The sequence below is a fragment of the Nicotiana tabacum genome, chromosome 9 (genome assembly GCF_000715075.1).
Source record: "Nicotiana tabacum cultivar K326 chromosome 9, ASM71507v2, whole genome shotgun sequence".
NCBI lineage: Eukaryota > Viridiplantae > Streptophyta > Magnoliopsida > Solanales > Solanaceae > Nicotiana > Nicotiana tabacum.
Window position 1 is genome coordinate 14115517 of NC_134088.1, and position 21484 is coordinate 14137000.

Consider the following 21484-nt stretch of genomic DNA (forward strand, 5'->3'; position numbering starts at 1 on the left):
AAATCAAAGCACATGTCATTGAATTAATCCAGGTGATTTTTTAATTTGATTAGCGACAAAGTTGATGATTAAAGTAATTTGTTATTTTTCCTTGTGGCATTCAATCAGATGTCATCCCCAAGAACCAAGAACGTAACTTATAAGCCGGATTAGTTAACAAATTAAATTAACGCAACCAAACAAATAGGACAATATATACTGTTAAAATTTGTCCATTTAATATTTATATCAACTTATAACGGTTAATTTAATGCAGTAAGAATATATATGAGTTAATCACAATCATATTCTTATGATTGTACAAGCACATGACATGTATGTATTAACTTGATATAAATATCAAACGTGGGTAAAATTTTATCAAATATATACTAATATCCACTGGATTAAACAAATCCACCAAAGAGAAACTTTATAAATAATCAAAAATTCAAGCAGACAAAAATCAGGAATATGCTAATTGTTTTGGAGCAATAAATCAGGAATATGTTGGATGTTCAAGGCACATTCGAACCTCGGTAACACACACACACACACACACACACACACACACACACACACACACACACACACACACACACACACACACACATATATATATATATATATATATATATATATATATATATATATATATATATATATATATATATATATACAATGCAAAAACAAAAAGATTTATGTTATACTTACTGACAGAATAGATGTATTTTTACAATCAATACAATTTAAACTGGTGTATATGGAATATTTTTCGGGTTAGCATGCACGTATCATTTTCAAGGTTACATGATAATATCCAAATAAATTACGTTGTCGGCATATAATATACTATTGAATTTGTTCTTTTCAAGGAAACATGTTTCGGTTAAACATGTAGCAAACGATGTTAATTAGGATGAGAACCCCTAGTTCAGTTAAATTAGTAGGCAGGGTGGATGCAACATAGAATTATCGGGTTCAACTGAACCTAATATTTTTGACACGAAACATAAATTTATGTATAAAAGATTACTAGAATTACAATAAATAGTAACTCATAATTTATAAATAATGAACTCATAGAACTAAAATCCTAGATCTGCTTCTGTTAATAGTACTAACGAAAGTTAATATATATAGCCGGTTGAAACTAAGAAAATGTCGTCCTCTGATCACTTAGTAAACAAAGAACCCAAAGGCCGGCTAGCTATTTCACATTTCTTGAGACAAATTATATTGCCACAAGCTAAGTCTCATTTAACATATATTGTTCACTGATTTCCTGCAGGTGTGATTCATTCTTCTCCTTTAGTACGTAGGTAAGAGGAGTTTTGTTTTGTATTCAGCTTTTTTATTTCATGTTTTTCCATTCTAATCGATGATCATTTGTTAGAAAAATGTCTCTACAGCCAGAGATGAAGTCAGGATTTCATTTTAAGTTAGCAGATTCTAACGTACGAATTTATTTATATTTAATGGATGTTTTAAAAGACAAAGACAGAATTCTGACATCCCTTCCTAATACTCTAGCTCCGCATGTGACCGGAAACATGTGTTTTTCTGACAGACTTTTGTCACAAAAGTGCAAAAGAAAACTGTTTTCAATGGAAACATCACCACGAAAAACACGTGGTTCTAATAGTAGTGTCTTATCATGTTAAAGAAATTTGAAATAAAAAAAATATCATCTATTATTACTCATGTTCTCACTGGAATATTTTCTTGTGTCTGAAATTGATAGGTGAAAATTACTCAACTATATGAAAGAGACGTTATTAGGGAGATCTGGGAATTAAATCAGCATTTGTTATGATCAATGTGCTAATCTTCTTCTTCTTCTTATTTGCGGTAAGCCAAACTTATTACTATGTTAGCTTTACCAATAATCATGTTTAAATGAAGCTATTTCTTGTTAATACACTTCAACTTTATTGCAACAAATTATGTCTATAATCTCTATGTTAAGTGGTTCTTTTGTTAAATCACCAAAACATACACTATAAATGCAATAAATATATCCTACTACTGATTTTATGCTTGAAAAGATCGTGTAGGTAGCTTATCATTACTAATTTAGATCTGTTATCGTATCATAATTTAACAAGGATTTTATCTTATATCAACTTATAACAATGAATTTAACCTATTGTATAAGGTTACTTGCATTATTTCCGGTTACTAATTTTGCTCATTATGAATAGTTACTTTTAATTATTATTAACGTGACCAGTAGATAGTGTGAAAAGTATCAACATATAGAAGTTAGTTAAGCTCGTTTAACAAAATCTATAATTAGCCACTAGAGATATTGGATTTGTTTTTTCAATTTGTGATCTTCGGCTAACATGTATCGAACAATACTAATGGCTCGTTTGGTACGAGGGATAATAAATATTTAGTTTCCGAATTAAATTTAAGAAGAGTTTATTCCATGTTTGGTTGGGAGAAAATTGCGGTATAATTAATTCCAGAATTAATTATCCCGGAATTATAATATTTTTTTATCCCCATGAAAAGGTGGAATAACTAATCTCAGAATAATTAATATTGGGATAACTTCTTTCCAATCAAATGACCCCTAAGGGTATTGATAATTCCTAGTTCTTATAAAAAAAACAATAATAACTACATAAACTAAGAAAATGTCTTCCTTCATCTGTTCACTTCATACGAGAAGTACTCTGTCGGGGCCGGCCAGTGGCGAAGCCAGAAAATACAATAAGCTAGGGTGTTCAAATTTTTGAACGCCCTTTGTTAGTAGGTGCTACGCAACGATGTTCAAAGTCTATTTTTTTATGAATAACAAGTAGCTAACACTTCCCAATCAGTAATATCTATGTAATTAGACAATTCATCTCTTTTTGACCGAAAAAGTGTACATGTTCAGGATGGAAGCATCAGGGCCCATTTAAATTACTTAAACTCCCTAAATTTCTTTTCTCTTTTCATTCATTCAGCTATCCTTTACTCACTTCGTATCGCCCTCGGGACTATCCTAATAACTTCAGCCTACGAGTCTGAACACTATAAAAAAGTCCCGCAACAACTTCTTCATTGTTGACCCTTGCTCGACTTTGAGAACTCACACTTGGAACAATTCGAGCTTGTTCACGTTCAGCCATGTCCAAAATAGGAACGAGGAAATACTTAGAATGGCTGTAACTATTCAATGTGACAACATATGTCACAATTAATCGTAGAAGAAGAGGGACTGAGGATAAACTAATTTTTCATACTAAGAAGGCAATGAAGTTACTAAGATCTTTACTTTAAATAATTATCAATGGTTTAATCACATTAAATGGCAGATACAATCACACAAAGAAAAACTTCTTGATCATTTCTCTTAAATTTATTATAAACTATTTTAATATTACATATTAGTCTGCCACTATTATGAAAAAATCAGGAGTGCATATATTGGTCAAATTTAACATGTAGTTTTCAAATAATATGAATGTTTATCTGTCAAAACAGTACAGTTAAATTTATAATATAGTTTATAGACAAGTGAATCGATTTGACCAAAAACGAAATGAATAATAACATAAATAAGGCTATGAAATAAAATTAAAGAAAATGCAAGCCTGACTATGAACTTAATCTCTCAGATGGCAAAAGTAAGAACGATACTCAAGAATAGAGATTGAGAATAGTGTTATAAAATGATAGCAGAATGTAGCTTTTTTGTGTACAGAATATTTCGTGTCCACAATGGATGTTAATTCCCCTATTTATAGCTTTTTTTAGGGAGACAAGATCCCCAAATCAAACTCTTCTTGAATGAGAATAAAACCGTCATTGATGGCTGCATAATAGTTGGCTTTAAATGCAGATATTCTCTATAATGGACGCTTATTGAATGCTATCCGATGTCAATACTTTGAACCTTTATCATCGGCTACTCTATCTGCGGAACTCATCCAGCATTAGGCATATGCTTGCAATCGGTATCGACTATTTGCTAACGTACATCATATAAGTCTTCAGCTCCACGTGTCATCCCTTCATTCATCCAACTGTCGCTAGCCAATTTTACTGTATATAGATAGTCCCCCTACTTTTTGGTGACAATACTTTAGTGTCACCAGGAAGTAGAGAAAACCTCTTTTGTTAGCAAGCAATTTCTGAACATTTTCTGACATTTGAATGGCTGCATATCTCTCCGCATTTAAATTACCCGAACATGTGTTATATCTCACGATTCAACAAATATTTTTGCCAGTTCTCGAGGTAATCAAGACCATGATTTTCGCTATCTATATCTTCTCTACCACTCCTCATTTTTACTCTTTACCTTTTATAACTTCTTCTTCTTCTTTGATTTATCTTAGAATCCAACTACAAACTTCAACTTTTTCAATAAAAAATTTTCTTTAAAAATTTCTCACCATCATATCTTCTAACACTGCTGCTTTCGGAAATTCTAGCATTCTCATTGGCGGAGGTTCAAAGAAGAACAAAACCAAAGAGGTTGATATCGAGTCTGATCCTACCGTAAACACTATCATACCTCTTAAACTTAATATGAAGTCTGACCTTCAAGAACAAAAAGAACCTGCAAATCCTAAAATTGGCAGATTCTGGCATGTTAATAGGTATTCTTCTTCCATCCGTCCTCCTAGCATTCATGTCGTGATAGAGGATTGTAACTATAACAATATTAAAATCCTCACCCCTAGCGAGGTAGAAAGGGTCATCTTCTCCAAACCAGCGTTCATGTATGTTTATACATACTCTTGCACTTTGGGCCCTTTCACTTTGAGAGTAGTTGAACCCTTTAATCTTAGAATTTTGCCACCGATACCAAATATGTCTGGCACAAGTAGGCCCTTCCGTATGGTGTACGGTGGCTTGTCTCTGCTAATTGTGCTCTGAGACCGGGAAAACCCTAACTCTCACACATATGATGAATCTATACTCCCCCAATATTTTCCCTAGGGGAGTGCTAAAGATTAGCAAACGCGATCAGCATGCTCTACTTACTAGCATTGATAATGACAACAACTGTGGATGGATAGAATGGTTTGTTGTCATGGCTACCAGGGACATCATCCCGACCACATCACCAGCTTTTTTCGAATCATAGAATCTTTTCCGTAAGTCTTCAAATACCATTTTTTTTGTTCAGAAAGACCTTCCTTCGCTACTAACTTTACATTTTTCTTACCCAGCTACTCACTAAAATCCACTACGGGTTCAAGATCTGGCCTCATAGGTAGATAAAATTCTGGATATTACTACACCAGAATCCCGAAGGTGGAAAGAAATGGCTCTCAAATATGGGTGGAAAGCCAAAAACCAAGGTAAACAAAGATTTTCCTTCCCCTCTTTCAATCTTACAACCTAACTTAGAAAAATTTTGCTAACTACATTTTTATACCACATAGGACTTCTGAAGGGATCCGCTGTGTGCCTCGGCGTCGAGGCTCTCGATGACCCGAAAGAAGCTTAATAGGTATTACAACATGCCCTTGCCCGACGGCAAGCTTGTGAATCTACTCTTGCTTCCAGTGAAGGCGCCTCCTCCAAGAGTACCCAGCCTAAAGATAAGAAACTAAAAAGAAAACGCACTTTCTCGGCTGGTACTCAGGAGAAAAAATCGAAAAGAAAATCAACTAGATCGGCCATAGTGGTCCTTGATAACGAAGAAACCAACGATGAATCGGATGCCCTTCATAGAAAAAAAGGATCTTTATTAGCTCAAATAGGTGCTCAGCCGGGAGAGCTTCAAACTCCACCACCAGAAGAAGTTGAAGGAATCTAAGGGGAAATGGATTTGGTTGAAAATGCCGATTCCCGTTTTTCGATTCTTGCCGATGCCTCCAGTCAAAGGAGTTCAGTCTCTGACCTTCCCCTACCACTAACTTCTGGGCCAATAACAACTGTCACTCCTTCTTCACCAGCTTTTCCTCTCCCCCGATGCCATGCCAACAAAAGGAAGAAACTCTTACTTCATGGTCTCTCGACCAAGGAAATTTGGGAAATACTTATTCGGCACCCACTTAAGACCCTCATGGAAAATGAAGTTCCATTCTTTCGGTTTCGAATGAGTTCCATATAGTTTCCAAGCTGGTGGAGATTTCCAATCATTTGAAGCCGCTGGCCTCAGAAAAAAATTGGAGAAAATGGATTCTATTTCTATGGAGTGTCCAATAAATAATAACATGTATTGCTCGGCACAGGTATCAATCTAACTTTCTTTTATCTTCTTTAAATTTATACTTTGCATTAATAACTTTAGCTCTAACTTTTTTCTGGCCAACTTTCTTGCTTCCGAGGGCCTGCAGAGGTTGATTCTGGAGAAGCAAAAGCTTACTTCGAAATGAGACCAACTTTTAGTCGAACGGAATCAGTTTGTCGAGCGCCTACTGGTATTGGAAGCGAGAATTTCTCAAATACACGATCTCAAGGCTTGGGTACAGCAATCCGAGCAAAATAGAATGGCTCACAGCCAAGAAGTTGCCTAGCTACATGAAAACCTTAAGAAAGCAAAGGCTAAGTGGGCTAAACTTCACGACACCATGACTGCTGCTGCCGAACGCGAGCCTGGATTTATGGACCAAGTTAATAACTTGGAAGCTAACTTACGTCCAAAACTGAGGAGGCCGATATTACCGAGAATCAAAGAACAAGGATGGAGGAAAGGCTCAAAAGAATTATGGAGCAGAATCAAATTCTCGGATCCTCTTGCCATGTGTCACTGATATCGTTTTTTCTTTGTTGCTGAAAATGTCACCCCATTGACTCGATCTCCTTCGAAGATCATGTTGATTGTCATCCGAGGTGACCCTGATGTCGGTTTTGACGGTTCTGCATGATCCCGATTTCTCCCATAGTTGTTCTTGGCGTGGCCATTCTTCAACAATGTAGCCACCTCTTTACAAAGATGTCGGCAGTCCCTGGTCCTATGGCAGTGAGTCACATAGAATTTACACCATAAATTAGGATCCATTTGGCTAGGATCCGGTCAGATTGGTTTCGGGAACCTAGATTCTTTAATATTCCTCATTACCGACACCAATACTACCAGACTGATGTTAAAACTATAGTCAGATAATCTGGGGTATGTCGACTCTCGATACCCTACCGTCTCTTTCTCATACAACGATCTGTTACTTCGACCACGGTTTGATTTTCTATTAGTAGTGAAACTTTTCGATGACTGAAAACCCTTATTTCCACGAGCATCGACCCTCTCGTATGGTTGAAAACGACTCTAGAGGACCTCCGATCTGCATAAAATCATTTTTAAACCTATCTTGATTTCGATCACGATTATGTCCTTTGGAAGACACCGAAGAACCAAGTTAATCTTCTTCAATTCTTATTTTTGACTTGTAGTGATTGTGAACATCTGCCCATGTGGTTGCCTAAAATTCGAGCAAACTCTCCTTCAATTTCCCGAAGGCATCGGAGCTCAACGGGTTGATACTCTTTGTAAATGCCTCCGTTGCTCACTCATCCAGAACCGTTGGTAACAACATCCTTTTATTCTGAAATCGAATCACGAACTCTCGCAAGAGTTAGGATTCTCCTTGGGATACTCTGAATATATCTGTCTTCCTTGCCTGGACCATTCTTGCTTAGCATGAGCTTTAATAAACAAATCTGCAATCATTTTAGATGAATAAATAGAATGCTCACGTGAAGGAGAATACCAAGTTAGGGTACTCTTCGTCAGGGTTTAGCCAAACTTCTTCAACAAAATAGATTCAATCTCATGCTAAGCTAAATCGTTCCCCTTTACAACTGTTGTGTACGTCGTTATATGTTCCTATGGATCCGAAGTCCCATCATATTTCGGTATATCTGGCATCTTAAACCTCTTTGGGATCAACTTCGGTGCCGCACTAGGTTTAAATAGAATTTGTGTATACTTCTTTGAATATGGCCCCTTTAACACTGGTGGCACTCCCGGGATCTGATCCATCCGAGCATGACATTCCTTTGCATTCTAATCCATTCGTTTATTCATTTCTCTCATGAACCTCATGAGCTCGATTTTGAAAGGATCGTTTAAGTTGTTGTTCCCATATCCACTACAGATACCTCCTGTTTCGTTGAAACTAGTCTCCTCCCTAAGAGTGTCGTTATCGATTCTTTGAACCGTTTGATTTGTGGGAACACTAAGAGGAATCGGAGCCTTTCCATTAGCATTATTAGAAGCACCCGATATGCATGCTTTAATTCTGTCATCACCCGATCTTGCCTTGAGAGGTGATCCATAATCTCCTTTTGTTGTTCTCTTAAGATTCTGACCGTTTCAACAACGAGTTCATCATCAGGTTGGACTCCTCATATGTCGAGGATTCTGTCCTTCATGAACTGGAGTTGTTTCATCTCCTTCATTGCGGGTTTCATTGCTGAATCATCCTGTTGAAACACATCTTCACGTTCATAGTGTGCTCCAACATTGTTGACATCGTTAGCTGTCATTTCCGATTTTTCTTCTGCTAAGAAAAGAATTAAAATTTGTTAGCAACAGATGAGTGGAACAAAGAAATTACACAATTGTCTATGCTCCACGGCGGGCGCCAAACTATTCACCCGTCAAAACGATACAACTGAATTTATAACTTGGTTTATAGGCAAGTGAATCGATCTGAACCAAAAGTACGAAATGAATAATAACAGAAACAAGGCTACAAAATGGAATTAAAGGAAATGCAAGCTTATGTATGAACTTAATCTCTTCGATGGAAAAAGTAAGAATGATATTCAAGCATAGAGACTGAGAATAGTGTTATAAAATGAGAGCATAATGTAGCTTTTTTATGTACAGAATGTTTCATGTCCACAATGGATGTTAATTTCCCTGTTTATAGATCTATTTAGGAAGTCAAGATCCTCAAATCAAGCTCCTCTTAAATGAGAATAAAACCAATATTGATAGATGCATAATGGTTGGCTATAAATGCAGATATTCTCCATAATGGTCGCTTATTGAATGCTATCCGATGTCAATACTTTGACTACTCTATTTTCGGAACTCATCCAACATTGGTCACGTGCTTACAACAGGTATTGACTATTTGCTGACTCACATCCTACGTGTCTTCAGCTCCATGTGTCATCCCTTCTATTGTCCGACGATCGCTAACCAAGTTTACCGCATACAATGAAAAACCCCAATTCGTTAAAAGACACTCCAACAGAACATGTTCTCAAAGGGATTTAATCTTTGAATGATGTGACAATACATAATTTCCTTACATATATGAATATGTAGTGGGGTCATTGTCCTTTGTTTTATTTTAATTTATTATTTAAAAGTTGTATATAGCTTCAACTCAATTCCAAAAAAGTCCTCTCACGTGAATCACATGGCTTCTCTTCTGGTGCCAAAACAAAGTACTTTTCTTGCAGTTTTGTCTTTGTAACTATCTTAAAAGAAACTATGCAAGAGTATAATAATGGGACTCTCAGACATATATAGTACGAGTGTAATAACCCCATAATTTAAATGGGGACATATTGGTCATTTCATAAAACTAATAATGATTGAGCCGTTGCCCATCAGTATGGATAAAAACATGAACTAGGCTAGTGGAGAACTTTACTCCAAATATAAAGAATCTGAAACAACGAAAACCTAGAAGGAGCCACGAAGCCTCTCCAAAAGAAATATTTACCATCATATGCAGAAAGCATTACAAGGAAATTAAAGAGGGAATGAAGTCCTCTGGCATAAAGTTTTAAAAGGGAACAAGAAAAGGAATTTCACCTCGATTCAGTGTAGGTATACGCAGAAACAAAACTCACACAGTGGAGTGAATAAAAGAAAGAGGTAACATTGTATTCTTAATTTTACTTTTAACTAGTAATATTATATAGATAATCATTGACTTGAGTTAAATTGTGATACTAGAATTAATGCTGTATTTAGTTATAATGAATATCATTAGACATGAATTATTTTATTATCATAAAATTGATTAAATTGATGAACGTTTCATGAACTAGGAAGAAAGAATTACAAAGAAGTATTTGATAAGTTCACAGGTAGCCTTACTAAGCTTATTACGAATGGAACCACGAGGAATTTGGTACTTCGCAAAGTTGACACTTAGACTCATGTTTGTGATAATATAGATTGATCGAGGAAGTCGTATGAACGCCCGAGTTTGCACGCTTGGTATTTTGAAGCGAGTACTGTGAGTAGTAATCTTACCACAATTTGTGTTTTCATAACCTGCATGGTTTATATATGATTTTGAAAATAAACATATTACTGATGCTTTAAAATTGCATGTGGGCCAAGTCCTTTACTTGATATGATATCGAACAGTTTACTTGAGATGTTTACCGAATAATTTAAATATTTTTACCGTTACTAGATATATTTTACCGTTAATTGAGATGTTACAGTTATTTGAATTATTCTCACTATTACTAGACATATTTTACTGTTACTTGAGACATGATGACTGTTACCGAAATAAAATTAAAAGATTTGATAAGGAATGATATGCCCTTTATTATTTTGAAAATGCTTTTGTACAAGTATTTACTATTTACAAGAAAGAGTATAAATGGAGGAGATTTTGAAGGATCCGGTAGCTAACGGCGGGTTCGTTAGACCTGGTGCACCTTGTAGTTACAGATTACCGATTACAGTTATAGCCCTAGCTACTGGGAAGGTAGAACTAGCATACAGTTACAGTTTTCACTCGAGTAGGGATCTACCGTTATATTTGACTCATTTTACAAAGGAGTCCACACAGTGATACAAATTACATGATCATTTCTTGGAAACCTCCCGGACATAAAGAATTGATATGATATAGTGCTTGCTGAGTTTATTACCGAATTGTTGAGTTTTTCAACATGGACATATTATGTCTATCAATTAATATCAGGTTGTTCAAATTATACCACCAAACAATCGCGAAATTAAAAATTTTGTTACCGGTGTTCAAGAAAAATATATAAGTATATATATAGTAATAAGAAAATATATTTTGATCTATGTAAAAAAATATACTTTTGCGACGAAGAGTGTTCAACTCAAATAGATAATGGAGTAGGGACGATGAAAAAGGTTTTACTTTTTCATCGAAGAAAACACGTTGATATATCTTACTTTTCATACGAGTAAAGAAACATTTGGTTAGACTTACACTGTGGAGATACTTTAGATAGATTTTTTTAGTAAACATACCAGCGGGTCAAACTAGTTTATAGGAGTATATGTTTTCATTTATTTATATATTTATGTATTTAATAGAAATTAAAAATACTTATAAGCAAAAATTTATTAAAAGTTTATAGGAGTATTGAGAAGACCAGCTTATAACTTTTCAGTTTTGTAAGCACTTCTGTTTTATTAATATTTTTACTGTTTTATCCTTTATATTTTCGTAATCTTCGAATGCGCTTGCCAAGACAAAAACCTTTACGCCTTCCCACTTAATTTCTGTCATTGTTCTTATCCATATAATATACTTTTAAATGTATAGTATTTTTAAAATAGCTGTAAGGCATTTCATATATTTAATTGAAATGGGGCTTCTCAATATTTTATTTATTAAATACATTAACTGTTTATTATTAGTCTCAACATTTTAATCTAATCACGTAATTAATTATTTATAAAATTACTTTCAACACTTGAAAGTATTTTGTAACATCCGATACATATCAACTACTTTTATCAACTGCAATAAACATGCTATTAAATGACTACTGATTGATTGTTATTAGTGCTGGGTTTCAAGCTTGTTAAAACTTAAAATAGAGTGAATGGGAGATGGAGGGAAAAATTAAATTTTTAAATTTTTCTCTTTGACAAAGGGACATTGTCCCATATTGGAGGAGGAAAAAGTTTTGATAGGTATATATACAATTGCACTTCTTCTAGTTCTTAAGGAGTTGAGAAGAAGACAAGTCTCGCGTCGTCGTCGTTCGGCTTCGGTTTCGGATTTTGTCAGATGATGGCATGCCTCGCGTCGTCATTTCTCGCTCAGATTTGATTGATTAATTTTTTGGACCAAATTTATTTGTTAATATTAACGCAACATTATTTAATCCAAATTAGATAATTTCTATAACCGTAATTTAATTTTTCCTCCGTTTTAATTTTCCTGTTATTTTTTGAATTTAGCGATTTGCGTAAATAGCCGTTTTATAAAACAACCAATTTGAATTGTAGCCTTACATAGAAGAGTAACTCGTGTATTACCCAACGTTTTGGCTATAAATACATGAACTCTCCTTAAGATTTTCCTTGCAAAAATTTTGATTTCTCCTTCTTTCTTCTGCATTGTTTTTAACAGAAAGAAAGTAGTAAGTATGATTTGCTACTGATATTAGAGTTTGTTGGTCACTGAGGTTTGAAGTACCGCTACACAGTGAGGGTAATCCGTTTTATCCTTGGAAGAAATAATCCTAAACCTTGGGTGCTATGAGGGGATTAAATTCTTAAGGAAATACTGCGAATACAGTGGGCCCATATTAATTTTGTTCTTTTAAATTTCTAGTTTTACATTGTTTCTATTTTTTAATATATTTTCAAATACAGAATACTAACAATTAGTAATTAGGAATTGGCAACATGGGAATAAAAGTTATTCTCAAAAGCTAGTTCAACCATATTGGTAGTGTAAAAAAGTTTAATTTCATTCGCTTTTAAGTGACCTTATTGCGTAAATAATTTTGTTCGTTATTGAATATTATCTAAAACTCTTGATGTATTATTAGTGGATTCTTTTATTAATTACTTACCCCAAATTAATGATTATTAGTGGATTCTTTTATTAATTACTTACCCCAAATTAATGATTATTAGTGGATTCTTTAATTAATTACTTATCCCAATCAAGTTTGGACTATATTCTTATAATAAGTAAGTTACTAAGTTTAGATTAAATTTAATAATGAGCATCAACTTTTAAAAGATTAACTTTAATCTAAACAAATATTTCAATTTTGTATTCTAGTGGGGGTTATTTGTCCCACATTGATTTGTAACTCCTAATATTAAAATTTTGTAAACTTATATAAAGGCCTTGAAGTCTTAATGTAAGTTATCATATTGCATTTGAGTGAACATTTGATATAACGCTTTCTTTTAATTGCTTTTGTTTTTTCCCAGAGAGGGAGAGGCTGTTCATAACCTCATATGTTTTGATGTCAGCTTATTATTAAAGCCTCTTGTTCAGGTAATCTTAAAAATACTTATTCTGTTCAATTTATGTGATACTTTTTGCTTATCGAAATTTAAATTTTTTAGAGAGCGTTTGGACATAAACATTGTGAAATTTCGGAAAAAGTTAAAAATCAAGTGGAAATGGATTTAAAAATTAGAGTTGTGTTTGGACATGAATACAATTTGGAGTTGTTTTTGAATTCTTGTTAGTGATTTGAAGTGACAATTTTGAAAAAATAGTTTTTTAGAGTTTTAAAATTTTCCAAAAAATCCTGAAATTCAACTTCTAAGTCAATTAAAAATTTTATTACCAAATAATGATTCCAAAAAAAAAAGTAAAAAAATTTCGAGAAAGCGTAAAGAGAAATCTATAGCCAAACGGGTCTTTAATTTAATCGTGAATTTGAAGATAGGGTCTTTAGAGTTTTTGAGATAAAATTAACAAATTTAAAAACTACATAAAAAGTATTATAAGTCACAATAATTAATAAATATTTAAAGGCATGCATATGAAAGAATCACGAGCAAAGAATTGTTTGATTCTCAAAATCCGAACACGTTCACGTAAATTAGAACAGAGAGAATATCATGTTTGCGTTTATTTCCATATCTGCCTTTTAAGGTTTTTTATTTATTTAAAAGTTTCTTATTCATCCTTCATTTTTTTATTCCTTTTATCTTTGCACCTAAGTGATTAACCTAGAAACAAATAACTTAATTTTAATCTTGCAGATGAAATTGTAACTGCAGGCGTTTGGACAATATTTTGATGAAGTTAAAAAGCAAAAAATATTTGAAATTGAATATAAAAAAATATTTGTTGTGTTTGACACTTTTGAACATTAATTTGACTTTGAAAAGAAAGTTTGAAGTTTTGTAAGTAAAAATTTGAAATTCACTTGAAAATAGTATTCAAATTAGTTTGTCAACTTCAAATTTTATATTATATGTTGGAGTTGAAAAATAAATTTTATAACAAACATTGTTTATATTTTAAGTTGAACTTAAAGTAATGAAAAAACCTTATTGACCAAATTGAGCGTTATTATATATAAAAAATTTTAAAGAGCACAAGAAATATTCCTATCGCGTGTAATTCTTTGGGGAAGCCTTGAAAGGCATACGAGGCCTCTCGTAGATCAATACCGACTCAGTCTGCTTCTACTATCCAAATACAATAATGAAAGGCTCGTCCATATTGGCCATAGATAAACAATGGCATATTGTCACTCTACATGTCAGAGTCAAGGACTAAAAAAAATATATTGTTAATTAATGCTAAAAGGTGAATTTTTTAATACATGTAAAATAATTAAAAAAATCAATAAACGTAGATGGGTGGGAGTAATAATTAATTAATAAAAAAGCAGCTTCATATGATATTACTCCTATTAACATAATATATCTTATTGGATTCTTCTTCTGAGATTTGGCATACATTAACTAATTTTGTCTTGTACTCAACTAGCCTTTTCAAACGTTATTAGAGATAGAGCTGGACCTCTATGAATTTAAAATAGTACAAATTTCATTTATTTCACTTTTCCTTAATTGCCTCAAGAGTACAAGAAAATTAAATTAAATATTCGGCGCGTAAAAAGTTGTCTAACTTTTACAAGTCCTTATAATTAAGTTGTCTGCAAGGGTAGACGGTCTACCTTAAATCTCTTCGTATGCGGTTCTTCCTCGGACCAGGGGCAGATATACCTTTATTAAATATGTATATATAGATAGTATACAAATAAAAATATTATATATAAATATAAAAAACGACACCGCTTATTATTATAGTGATTTATTCATTCGTTCATTTCTTCAAATGCTGACGTCACGTATCTAAAATCTTGTGTACGCTACTGTCCCGGACCCTGTGTAAATACGGGATATGTTGTGCACCAGACTGCCCTTTTATATATATTGTCCTAACACTCTCAGTTTCTTCAACAGAAATTTTATCCTTATTTCATATAATGGAGAATAAGAGAGTAGCTATTATTGGAGCTGGAATCAGTGGACTTCTTGCATGCAAATACACATTAGAAAAAGGCTTTATTCCTATAGTTTTTGAAGCTTCAAATGAAATTGGAGGAGTTTGGACTCAAACTATTGAATCAACTAGACTTCAAAGTCCAAAGAGAACGTTTGAATTCACTGATTTTCCTTGGCCTTCTTCAGTTAGAGGAAGATATCCTCATAATACTGATGTTTTGAAGTATATTGAGGCTTATTCTCAACATTTTGAGTTGCTTCCTTATATTCAGTTGAATACAAAAGTCATTGGTATAGATTATGTTGGAGTTTCTGATGAAGAAATGGATTCTTGGGATTTTTGGAGTGGAAATGGGAAACCCTTTGGCTCTAAGGGGAAATGGCACATTTTGGTGCAACATGCTGAGGACTTCACCACTCAGGTATGCATGTTTAAACTGAAAGAGAAAACAAAATCTTTTCTTCTTTCTTGATTTCTTTCATATATGTTTAGTAGTTTAGGATTGATTAATTTGTTGCTGTATAATCACATCTACTACATTACCACCAAAGATTGTGGTGGGATGTATATGATCTTTGCATATTTTAAATTAAAGGTCTCGGGTTCGAACCCTGAGAATGAAGAAACTTCTAATGCATAACGAATTTGAATCAGTCGGGATCCAATTCAGAAAAACACTGGAATAACCAAAAATAACATCGGCTACATTCGGTCCATATTAATGAAATCCGCTAATTATCAACAAGGTTTATGGTAGACTGATAAATACTCCTTCATCCTTAACTAGAGGTCTCGGTTTCGAACCCTGGGTATGGAGTCGCCTTTATTAGGGAGCGCGTTACCTCCCCCTCCAATATACGACTTCCTAGCGCGAATTCGATTTAGTCGGGCCTCAATATAGGTACTGGACACCAAGTAGATAATTCAAAAAAAACCCGCTAATTGGGATAGTAAAGATAGATTTGGGACCAGAAAGAAGATAGATTTAACTTCTTGATTTTTTTTAAAGGTCAAATATTTTGAAATAAATTCAGTTTGTTAAAACAATTGATATTTGAGAGTGATGGAATATTTGTAAGTTAGAGTTTAAAAAATACTTAAGAGATGTCGCACGTGCCATAAATATATAACTCGATTCATACGTACCCTGTAACTCCGTTTGACTTAAGTTGCTCCTATTCCTATTCATGTTTAGAGATCCAAAGAGATATACATTAGCCAAGATTAATTAATTACTCGTTTAAGTGTTTTGAAATTTAAAATTTGAAGATAACGTATTTCTGATTTTGTTACGAAATCTGTAAAATAAAGCTTTTAAAACTTACTCGTTCAACCTTCTTCCACCCATAGTCAATACTCCATTCAATCCACTTTATGTAAATATTTTTACTTTTGAGAAGATTATATTGCAACTTATATACTAGTATTTTTCATATAGTTTTTGAATATTCAAATTTTAATTTTAAAATATTGAGTTAATTTAATTTAATTTAGCTTCAAAAATAAGTCAGATTTACTCTCGAAAAGCGAAAAAATTTCCATAAATTGAAAAGAAACGAGTAGTAGTTTATGGAATTCATTATCCTATATATCTTGACATTATAAAGATTTTTACACTTCTACTCACTCTATTCCATTTTATGTAAAGATGTTTGAATGAGTACAAAGTTTAAAATATTAATAATTTAAGGCACACGGAATAGAATGGTTTTCGAAGGTACTAAAATAGAAAGAGCGTCATATACATTATAACTGATTGACTAGTGTATTTTAACTGGTTATATCAGATTATTAATTTATTACTTTATTTTTAAATTATCAAATTAGGTTTTCTATAGATCATTCCGCTTGTCATCTTAACTTGATAGTGTAAAAAAATCTTTATATTATTATTGTATGAAAATTCAACTCATAATTTATTATGTTCTTAATTCCAGGATTATGAAGTAGAATTTTTGATTCTATGCGTTGGGAGGTATAGTGGTCTACCAAATATCCCAGAGTTCCCTATAGGTGAAGGGCCTGATGTTTTTTATGGGACAGTAATACATTCTATGGAGTATTCAGCTATGGACAATGAAAGTGCTAGAGAGTTAATTAAAGGGAAAAGTATTGCAGTTATTGGCTCTCAGAAATCAGCTATAGATATTGCTGCTGAATGTGCTGCTGCTAATGGTAAGAAACGCTTTGATCATAATCCTTTATTTTCATATATAATTTCTTGCCTTTTCAACTGATATTTGCACCAGCATATGGGGCCCGACTAATCCGAATTTGGAACAAATGCAGAGATAGCCATTTTCAGAAATGCTATTTAGAGATTACCCAGTACCTGGTTTGTCCTGAAATTTTAAACTAAAAATCATAAGTTCATGACAATTCAGGACACTTTTGTCCCAAAAAATTGAACCGGAAAACTAAAATTCAGGATGCGCTGATTAATTTCTAAATAACAACCCTTTAAAATGGATATGTGATGTCATTTCTACCACGAATTTATACTGTGTAAGGCTCATTCGAGGGGGAAGTGCTTCCTACCCAAACTTTTTGGGGGACGTACACAAATATCAAAAAATCTTATTTTTGGCCATGGTAAACTGAAGCAAAATTTGATCATATTTGTAAATTAGGTCTTGGAAATCCTTGTACATTGGTTCAAAGGACAATAGCATGGGCTCTTCCGAGTGGTTGCTTTTGGTGGGGAATTAATCTTGGATTTCTATATGGTAGCCGCTTTTCAGAGCTCTTGGTTCACAAGCCTGGCCAAAACATCATTTACAGTGCCTTGGCCACCCTACTTTCCCCTCTGGTAAATTTTCTTGAAATCCATTCCATTAATTAAGAAATAAAAAATAGGAAAGTCTAAATTTGCTCGTGTATTATTCAAAATTGCTAACGTTTGCAAATCGTCTTATATTTGAACTTGCTATTAATGTAGCTCAAATGTGATATGAGTGGGAAAAAAAAAGTATAAATTTATTCCTCAACTTTTGATTGTGGTCTAAAATTAGAGAAATGTATAAGTTTTATCTACTACAAAATAATAGCCAACATTTTTTTTTGTTTTTTTGTATATATGTAATATACATACTTTATACACTTTTTGGCTAGCGAATGTAATTAATTGGGAAAATGATATTGTATAGCTGCTCTCAAAATAATAACTGAAAAAATGTATGTATATATATACACACACATTCTGTATGTTATATACAAAAATTATATAAGTTTTATACACTTTTTTGACTACCAAATATAAATTGTTTCTGCCGCAGACTAAAAGTGACAATTACCTTAATTAATTTCGGGCGACAGGTCAATTTTGTGCCCTTAATATTACCCTTATGGTGGAGCTTTGTTAGACAGAAGTTTCACCGATGATAAAGTGGCCCAATTAATTTCAGATAATATATGAGCAAATTTGACACATTTCATGTATATTTTTTTTTCTTCATATACTTAATTTTATTTGTTAATTCTTTTATTTTCATTGAACAATAATTTTTCAGAGATGGGGTTTTTCAAAATTTGTGGAGAGTTACCTTAGATGGAATCTTCCATTGAAGAACTACAATATGGTACCAAAACAAAGCTTTCTTCAAGATATGTCTTCTTGCAAAGCATTCTTATTACCTGAGAATTTCTATGGAAAAGTGGAAGAAGGAAGCATTATTCTTAAGCAAACACAGTGTTTCTCTTTCTACAAACAAGGATTGATTATTGATGGAGAAGTTGATGAGCCTATAAAAGCTGACCTTGTTATATTTGCTACTGGATATAAAGGTCAAGAGAAGCTGAAGAATATGTTTGCCTCAAAAAGTTTTCAAAACTACATAATGGGTTCACCTAAATCAATTGTTCCTCTTTACAGGTACACACTATTACTAATTTACTACTATCAAACCACCCACCCAATTCCTACAAAAATAAATAAATAAGTTGAAAAGATCCAAATTTACCCTCCACTACTAGAATTCGTTTTAAATTAATCTCATCTATTTTGTCGGGTCATTGATATCTTCGTCATGAAGGGAAGTCTTGAAGCAACAGTAAAGTTGTCTCCGTGTGAAGTATAGATCATGAGTTCGGGCCGTGGAAGCGGTCACTAATGTTTACATTAGGGTAGACTGTCTACATCATACTCCCAGGGGTGCGATCATTCCTGGAATTCTGCTTGAATGCGAGATGCTTTATACACCGAACTGCTTATTTTTTTGTTGATATCTTCATCATAGAAAATCATCTCGTATTTTCCGATAACACGTATTTTTGTTGGAACTCCGTTAGGATAAAGGGAAAATACGAAATAATTTTTTAAAGTCAAGGAATCCACTATGTCAAGATTTTAATCGAGTTCCATGTTGTAACTCCGCTAGGGTCAAGGAAAAGTAGGAGAAATTTTGCTAAAGGCAAGAGTATTAATGACTCGAAAGTATAACGAAGGCTAATACTACAATATTTTTAACAGTAGAAGGGCAATTTGGAAATTTTCTCTAGAATAAGTTACATGTTTCTGATATAAAAAAGGCAGTCCGGTGCACAAAGCATTGCACATTCACGCAAAGTCCGATGAAGAGTTGCACTCAAGGGGGTGTGGTAGCCTATCCTAATGGAAGCATCAATGGTTGACTTCATGCATGGCTCGAACCCGTGACCTATAGGTAACAACTTTACTGTTATTCCAAGTCTCCCCTTCCTGTTTCTGATATGATTTGCTATTTCTTTTTCTTTGTAATATTTGGGCAGGCACATAATACATCCAAGAATACCACAACTAGCAATAATAGGATACTCAGGAAGCATAACAAATCTTCACACATCTGAGATGAGGTGTCAATGGCTAGCACATTTTCTTGACCATACTTTCAAGTTGCCAAGCATAAAAGAGATGGAAAAAGAGATTGAAATGTGGGAAATTTACATGAAAAAATATGCAGGGAAAGAGTATAAAAGAGCTTGCATTGCAGCTTCACATATTTGGTACAATGATCAATTGTGCAAAGACATTGGTTGCAACAATAGAAGAAAGAAGAGTTTCTATGATGAGTGGTTTCAACCATATGTGCAGTCTGATTATGTTGGATTAAGTCCTAATTAATTAGTCATATATTTTGGAGAATTTGAGATTCTTTTATATGTATAATGGTGCAATATGTTTGGACGGTGTTATTTTCTTTCTTTTTACCTTATATTGGTCTTTGAGATTGGATTGGTTTCTCTTGTCTAGTAAATTCTCAAGTATCTTATAGAAGTTTTCTGTCCTATTATGAAATAGAAAAATTTACAGCTTATCTTTTTTTAATGAGTTTGACAAGTCTAGATTTGATAGGGAAAATCTTTATATTTATATATATATATATATATATATATATATATATATATATATATATATATATATATATATATATATATATATATATGTTTGACCGATCTTCTAAAATCAACTTATTTTAAAAGGTTATTTTTTAAAGGTATTTTCTTAAAAGTTATTTTTGATGAGGAATAATTTGTGTTAGTCTAATTAATTTGGAAAATATTTTTGAGCAGTAATTAATATTTGACCAAACTTTTAAAAAAATACTTCTAACAGTATTTTTTTGTCAAAAATACTTTTCAAAAAAATGTTTTTGGGAAGAAGCTATAATTTTTTCTGCTTCTCAAAAACTGCTTTTGTTTCTACTCAAAAACATTTTTTTTACTTCTAAAGCTTGGTCAAATACCTTAACTTTGAAAAAAGTATTTTTGACAAAAAAAATATTTTCGGCCAAAAAGAAGCTCGACCAAACAGGCTATTAGTGGTTTTACTCCGCCAAGCTAACCAACTTCCTTAACAACAAGCCTTAACTTCCCTAGGGGCCGTTTCGCTATTGGGATTAATTCTGGTATAAAATTTAAGATTATATTTATTCTGTGTTTAGTTATCGATATAGTTAAAACTGGTATACATTTAATACTAAAATCTTAATATATATTATCTTTCTCATAATGATAATCCTAAGATATCCTTGTTCTGAACGATCCCTACATCATCAAGCAACTCACAACTAACTTAAAGAAAAACATAAGAGGCACAACATTCATTCTAAAGTTATCTCACAACAACAATAATATATAATAATAGTCCTTAGGATCAGCTCTCAGTCTCGTAGTTAGCCCCGTTATAGTCCTCTTTTATTTGAGTTTGGAACTGACAATATGAGTAAGCTCATATATACAGAGTGATGATAACATGAGTTGACCAAATGGAGGTGATGATTCATATAACATCTTAATTGTTTGGGACCAAAGCTTAGTCATTATTATAATATTGGTAAAATTTTACTCACTTCGATCTAGTGGCAGATTCAAAATTTTCATCAAGA

The 21484-nt window shown here is 33.0% G+C and overlaps 1 protein-coding gene across 3 annotated transcripts; it reads left to right on the plus strand.

Moving 5' to 3' along the window:
* The first annotated feature begins 1769 nt into the window (after positions 1-1769).
* On the plus strand, positions 1770-20373 carry LOC107775647 (putative flavin-containing monooxygenase 1). Of its 3 annotated transcripts, XM_016595397.2 has the most exons (8): positions 9544-9772; positions 10078-10139; positions 13079-13145; positions 15080-15543; positions 17060-17297; positions 17753-17931; positions 18632-18993; positions 19869-20373. In XM_016595397.2, exons 4-8 carry the CDS (start codon positions 15103-15105, stop codon positions 20218-20220), a joined length of 1572 nt encoding a protein of 523 aa, XP_016450883.2. In that variant the 5' UTR covers positions 9544-9772; positions 10078-10139; positions 13079-13145; positions 15080-15102; the 3' UTR covers positions 20221-20373. The 3 variants fall into 3 exon arrangements, with proteins under 3 accessions (XP_075077571.1, XP_016450883.2, XP_016450882.2); XM_075221470.1 differs by lacking the exons at positions 9544-9772; positions 10078-10139 and adding an exon at positions 1770-1830; XM_016595396.2 differs by lacking the exon at positions 10078-10139.
* The last annotated feature ends 1111 nt before the right edge of the window (positions 20374-21484 follow it).